The sequence below is a fragment of the Nuphar pumila genome, chromosome 6 (assembly GCF_984573655.1).
Source record: "Nuphar pumila chromosome 6, dmNupPumi1.hap1.1, whole genome shotgun sequence".
Taxonomy (NCBI): domain Eukaryota; kingdom Viridiplantae; phylum Streptophyta; class Magnoliopsida; order Nymphaeales; family Nymphaeaceae; genus Nuphar; species Nuphar pumila.
Window position 1 is genome coordinate 2,205,042 of NC_143254.1, and position 7,321 is coordinate 2,212,362.

Sequence of the window (7,321 nt, forward strand, 5' to 3'; positions counted from 1 at the left end):
GACCAAATCTGATAATCGTCGGTCGACAGGAAGGTGAACACCTGGTAAGCCCTGTGTATGCCGACATCCAGGGTCGATTTCGACCATCGCCGAATATGCTATGCTCGTCGGCTATTCAGACCTTTTTTTGGGGGGTTCATCGGATTCCTCTATCGCCCTCTGTCGGTGGTAGTCAGATTCTGGTTTCGGTCCCCTCACTGATGGTTGTTTACGACATTCTGCTCGACCATCCGCCGGTGTGTATCAGGGTCTGTTTTGGACCTTGTGTGGTTTGGTCGGGGGAGCCGACTAGTTCGGTCTTCAAGGATTGCAGCGCTTTGGGCGAATCATACTTCAGAACCGATTCAACGCACCTTCAAACGATTCTGTCATGCATACCAGATAGGCTGCCCATCCTAGGTTGGTTCGACCATTTGATACGGGATGGTTCAACAGTCTTCAATCGGGACAGTGTGCTGAGCCGGTTTGGTTGTTGGTACAGGGGCAGTTCATATGTTGATCCTGGTTTGGTTCGACAGTTTGATATAGGTAGCCTCGACCATTAAGATGGGACCAATTTGGTTCCCAGTCGATCGAGTCTGCGATTAGATCAACACCCATTTAGTCGTTCTAGCTGAAACAGGCGGTTCGACCATGTGCCAGGCCGAATCGACTATTTAGTATAAGTCAATTCAGCTTTTGGTATTGAATGGTTTGGCCATTGCTTGACCCTGCACTAAACCGATTTGGTCCAGTATGTAATGAGCATTGTGCCTTCACTAGCAACCGAGTCAGTTTGGTGCCGAGTCATGGATCGAGCCAACCAAGGTTGTGTTCGGGGTGACGGGGCTTGCTGACTTGATTCAGCTCTATTAAGTTGAGGGGCTGAACTAAGTCAGGTCCAAGCCCGGTTTGGGTCAGGCCTAGTTAGACCCGACCCAACAACACAGGCCCATACCCGGCTGCAGGGTCATTAGGTCTGACCCGATCCAGGTTAGACCAACATCGGGACCCGCATATGGGTTCGGCCAGGCCCGATTGGCCGGACCTATGCACTGTGCCTTATTAAAAATAAAATTAAGATTTTATAGGGTTGTTTGGTTTGTATCACGGGTCACTCTAGTGAGCCTATTTTTTGTAACCCTACGGCCCATGCTTGTTGTGATTATGCTTAATTATATTCATATGCATGTGTAGACATATTTGAACGTTGGTATTATTTCTGATTCTAGGTTCAATATTTTAAATTGAATTGATTAAATCAATATGTTGTTAAAGTGACCTCTGTTGCATAGATTAGTTCATTTTGAAATATTGTGATGTTTATATGTTTGTGGTTCATGCGAATGATGATCGACCCAAAGGAAGATTACTATTTAGCCGAATCCAAATGTATACCTTTAGTAATAAAATATAGGACAATCATTCGGTTTTCCATGTGAATAACGAGTCAGTCCAAAAAAATGCTCGTTGTTTGACATGACTGATTGTCCATATTTTGATTACTGTATTGAGAGTACCACTTACAAATTGACACATATGTTCAAAGTCTAAGTGTCAATGTTGTGTTGGGTATCTTGTAATGGGGTTCATTATTGTTTGAATATGTTATTTTATGTTGTTGCATGTAAACATGAATGTTAATCCTAAGCTTGTTTGTTCTTTATTCAATTAATATATCTGCTTCTACGATATTTGCAAATATTTATAACAACTAATCCTGAATTACAGAATTGAAAGTAGAATCCAAATATGCCCCACTTTCGTCTCCTCTCTCTTAAAAAAAAAACTACTATGATTTTCTTTTTTCCTTTTCTTCGTTTTATGTATGGGCATATTTACAGACATATAAAAGCCTGGTTAATCTTCTTGAGGATCCAAAAAGAACCCAAAATTCTTCTTAGTCTAAGAACTTTAAAGACAAATTTGTAATCAAATTGGCGGAGATAAGCATAGGTTAATGAACCAATCACGACTTGGCATAGGTTAATGAACCAATCACGACTTGGATTCGGCTTAGCCTTTCTCTAGTTTTTCTTATACTAATATGTGGATGAATGCCCAAAAGATCCTAGTTCCCTAGATTTCTGACGTATGATCATGTTGCGAGCTCCTTCAGCCATATCATGCCTTGATTTATTTAAATTTGTGTTGTTAATTTCATAATTGATGAACATGACACAGATCATGAAAAACGTGTAAGTGAGTACTCCACTGATAATTAATCATCGTGTTGTGATGCTTCATATCTAGTATGTCTTTACTCTGTCTGATTTTATAAGTGAGCGCTGAATCAAGTAATGTTTATGATGACATATCAGACCAGAGTTTAGATCACATGACTACCGAGGTGGCCATAACATCATTATGGCTGAATGCAAGTTTCTTTTCATTTCAACGGTGTTCTACCTTTACTTTCACTGCAGGAGCACAGAGATTAAAGAGAATACTTGGGAGTTTTGTTCCTTATTTTATCTGGACCACAGTACATGTTAAAACATAAATGGAATCGGCTGTCAGTTCCAACATCCCTACATGCTATTTATCTTGTAATCAAATCGATTGTCCTTGGATGTATTAGCAATTACTCAAAGTAGATATTTGAATTATTTTGCACTGGACTATATATCTGGAAAAGGATTGTGTCTTACTGATTGAGCGTAAGTAATTCACCCATCAACTTCTTAATGTTGGATCCATTTTTATCTTTGCCGTAGCATGTAGCACTGTATATAAAGCTTTTCGGATGCCTATAGACTGTATTCAATGCAATATTTTTAAGATGTGTATATCCCTTAGTAACAGCTGGATTCCGACCATGGTTGTAATTTTGATTAATCTTGTTAGATGCTTTATATAGTTGCTATCATCTCTGTGATGAGACTTTAACTGGTGCAACACTAAGGTTCACTATACCTATTTCTTTTGTTTCCCTTCATTCCGGATCAGTCCATGTTATGGAAGCTTATCATCATATTAACCAATCTTAATGCTCTCTCTCCCTCTCTGGTATATGGGGAAAACCCTTTGAAAGCCCGGTAAGACAGGTCAGCTACCTAAAGGTGGTAGCTGTTAACCATTTTCCTACCCGGGCTTTCGAAGGGGTTTTCCATGTTTTCTTTAAATCTGACCGTACAGATGCATTCTACATGCTTGATTGTATAGGAATCAACTTTTGGATCATCCGATCCCAATACGCAGGTAGGTTTTTATAAGGTTTAAAAATCGGCAGTCTAAGTTTTTTTCTAAATATTCAAGGCTTAAAAAATCATGTTTTTTTATAAAAAAAAAATGATCCAAGTATTGTTTCCTAGTAAAACGACTGTGTCAAACACATTTGTATGGTCAGATTTAATTAATGCGTGGGGAAAACCCTTCAAAATCCCAGTTAGCATGGCCATTAGCTAGAAAAATGGTTATCAGCTACCACCTTCTTTTTATATGAGGTGGTAGCTGCTAACCACTTTTCTAGCTAACCTTTGTGCTAACTGGGTTTTCAAAGGGTTTTCATGTTTTCCTTAAATCTCACTGTACATTTGCATTCTACATGCTTGATTTTGTAGGAGTCGATGCTTGGATGATCTGATTCCGAGGGTTTTATAAAGTTTAAAAAATCACCGATCTAAGATTTTCCAAAATATTCATGGCTTAAAAATTCACGTTTTTCATTAAAAAACATTATCCAAGTGTCAACACTTGTAAAATCAAGCATGCACAATGCATACATAGTCAGATTTAAGGAAAACATGAGAAAATCCTTCGAAACCCCAGTTAGCTAGAAAAGTGGTTCACAATGCTAACCGCCATGCTAACTAGGTTTTGAAAGGGTTTTCCTATGTATAATTAAATCTGAACATACAAATGTGTTTGGCATGATCATTTTACTAGGAAACGAAACTTGGATCATGTTTTTTTATGAAAATCATGATTTGTTAAGCCTTGAATATTTAGGAAAATCTTAGAGCGTCCGTTTTTTAAACCTTATAAAAACCTACCTATGTATGAGAATCAGATGATCAAAGAATCAATTTAAAATCAAGCATGTAGAACGCATCTGTACAGTCAGTTTTAAGGAAAACATGTAAAAACCCTTCGAAGTCCCAGTTGTCATGGCAGTTAGCAAGTTGTCATGGCAGTTAGCAGTGCTAACTTTTTTTCTAGCTAACTGCCCATGCTAATGGAGATTTCGAAGGGTTTTCCCCATATATTACTTAAATTTGGCCATGCAGATGTGTTCGACACGATCATTTTACTTGGAAACAACACTTGGATCATGTTTGTTTGATGAAAAATATAAATTTTCAAGCCTTGAATATTTATAAAAAACTTGGAATGTTGATTTTTTAAACCTTATAAAATCTAATTTGGGTATCAAAATCGGATGATCCAAGAGTCAATTCCTATAAAAATCAAGCAGTCAGATTTAAGGAAAGCATGAAAAAATCTTTCTAAATCCCGATTAGCTAGAAAAGCGGTTAGCAGCTATGAAGGTGGTAGCTGCTAACCACTTTTTTAGCTAACTCGCTTTGCTAACTGAGCTTTCAAAGGGTTTTTCCCATGTAGTACTTAAATCTAACCATACATATGTGTTCGACACAGACGTTTTACTAGGAAATGACACTTGGATCATGCCGTACAGATGTGTTCGCAAAGCTGTTTTACTAGGAAACGACACTTGGATAATGTTTTTTAATGAAAAACATGATTTTTAAAGCCTTGAATATTTAGGAAAATCTTAGATAGTCAAATTTTTAAACTTTATAAAACCCTGTCTATGTATCGGAATTGGATGATCCAAGTATTGATTTCTACAAAATCAAGCATGTAGAATGGAAATGTACACTGAGATTTAAGGGAAACATGAAAAACCCTTTGAAAGCCCAGTTAGCACAAAGGTTAGCTAGAAAAGTGGTTAGCAACTACAACCTCATATAGAGAGAAGGTGGTAGCTTATAACCATTTTTCTAGCTAATCGCCATGCTAACTGGGATTTTGAAGGGTTTTCCCCATGTATAATTAGATTTGACCATACGCACAATTGTTTTACTAAGAAACAACACTTGATTTTTTTTGATAAAAAACATAGGTTTTTAAGCCTTGAATATTTTGGAAAAATCTTAAACTGTCGATTTTTAAACCTTATAAAAACCTGCGTATTGGAATAGGATGATTCAAGAGTTGATTCCTATACAATCAAGCATGTAGAATGCATCTGAACGGTTAGATTTAAAAAATACATGAAAAATATTACAAGAAAAATTTATGTTAAATTATTTTTATCGTAAATTTGTGACCGATTAGCTTAAAATTGAAATTAGCTGAAGAATTAGCGATGAAAAAATCTGTCTCAACTTCGCCGTGAATGAGTGATTGAATTTTCGTTCCTACTGCCTAATTTGTGGCGGTGTTTAAGAGAGAATATTTTTGTTCCTTCTTCTTCTCCTTTCTCTTCCTCGTCCGCTGACAGGTCTGAGCCACGTCGTCGCCGACCCCCGCCGGCCGACTCTTGTGTTCCCCTCCTTCTTCTCTCCTTTCCCTTCCCTTCTTCTTTTCCCGTCTTCCTTTCTTTCTCATGTGTTTCGTCCGAGCACCCACGGGTGCATAGTCGCCACGCCATTCTGGCGACCCCCTCTCTCTTGAAACCCTCCACTGCCGACGCCGGAAGCCGAGTGAGCCACCACCGTGAAGTGTCCATTTGGGCGCTTGCCGAAGACCAGCGCGACTGTCATCGCCGTGACGTCCTCCTCCTATTTCCCCCGCTCTTCCCTATTCAGGCGCCGATCAGAGGCCAACCAACCCCTACTGCGACTCGATGCTGCTACCATGCCGCCGGGAGCCCCAACCACTGTCGGACGCCCCCTTCTTCGCCACCCTCTGCACGATCCACCACAGCGGTTCTTCTCTACAGGCAACAGTAACCACCAGACTGCCGTCAGCCACTCTCCTCCCTCCTTCATCGGAGTTCCACCGGATTTCTTCCAGTTGAGGCCGTCTCCTAGAAATCTGGAGTTCCACCTGAGTAGGGAATTGCATGTGTTGAGCTTCCGAAGATGTGTATTGTTTTGTCTAGGCTCTTTGCCTCCCTCTTCGGCAACAGGGCGGCCAGGATCCTCGTTTTGGGTCTTGACAATGCCAGGAAGACGACGATCCTCTGTACGATTTCAATCTTTCTGGCGTTTTGATTGGTTCGTTTCTTTTTGGTGGTAGTTATGGTTGTGATTATTTGTGGTGAATTGTGACTTTTGGTTTCTTTCTGTTCAGATCGGTTGCAGATGGGAGAAGTGGTGTCCACCATTCCAAGTAAAGTTCTGTTTTTGTTATTCTTGTTTGGTTTTATGAGAAGTGGGCATCTGTTTTTCTTAATTTTCCCGTCTATGGTGTTTTTTGCATATTTTTTTCTTTTTGCGTTTTTCACGGTTTGTTTTGGTCTTGAATTGTGATTCAGCCATTGGCTTCAATGTGGCGACCGTGCAGTACAACAACATTAAGTTCCAAGTCTGGGATCTGGGTAGGGGTCCTCATCTTTCGTGTTCGCCTCTTCTTTTGTGTATCTTAGTTCTTTTGTTTGGCTAATTATGGATACACTAAGTTGTATGGTTGATGACATCATGATGGGTATTGCTTTGAAATCTTAAGGAGAACATAAGGAATTCGATGCAAACTACTTTTACATGTTTTTAAGTTAGGGAAACTACTAAGGAATTCATGATAGATCATTGAAGTAACGGTGTTGTTTTATTATTTTGTGATGCTTCTCTCATTCTATCCAACCACAAACCATGAGCCTAACAAGGATAGATATATGAGAATAACATATAAGAAGCCTCCTTAGTTTTAAGGTAAAAGCATATCATACTCAGGATGATCAAATATAGTATGTAATCAAACCAAATAAAGAAGAGAAAAGGACAATATGGCAATAAGAAACCAAAACAAGTAAGAAGTGGAAGCTGCTAAAGTTATCCAACTCAATCCTCATATGGGGTTTCAACATTTGACATCTAAGTTGTTGCATCATCACCATACGTATCATTATATTACACGAAGAAGATCCCCCTTCATCTTTATCTTTTAAACCAAGGTGGTGAACCAATATAAGACAAAAGCAATGTCACAAATACCACTGATGTTTTGAATATATCATGATAGCAATATTCAAATTCCAATTTAAAAGGTAAAGTTCCATGATCTTTTCAAAATATCAAAATAAATAATTCATCTTATCACCTTCTTTTCAGTCTTTTTTGATATAATTTTGTATTCTAAAACCCTTTAGTTTTTTTTTTCATCTATTTGAAGTAATACTACTGAAGCCGGTTCTTTTATTTTTTTTGGTATTATT

At 38.6% G+C, this 7,321-nt stretch overlaps 1 protein-coding gene across 1 annotated transcript in view; it reads right to left on the bottom strand.

Moving 5' to 3' along the window:
• LOC149833647 (phospholipase D zeta 1-like) overlaps positions 1-5,708 on the bottom strand; it is a 155,388-nt gene extending 149,680 nt beyond the window's left edge. Inside the window, exon 1 of the mRNA XM_090009189.1 lies at positions 5,571-5,708. Within this exon, the coding sequence (XP_089865315.1) occupies positions 5,571-5,708 (138 nt within the window). The remainder of the gene's footprint in view (positions 1-5,570) is intronic.
• Between the last annotated feature and the right edge of the window lie 1,613 nt (positions 5,709-7,321).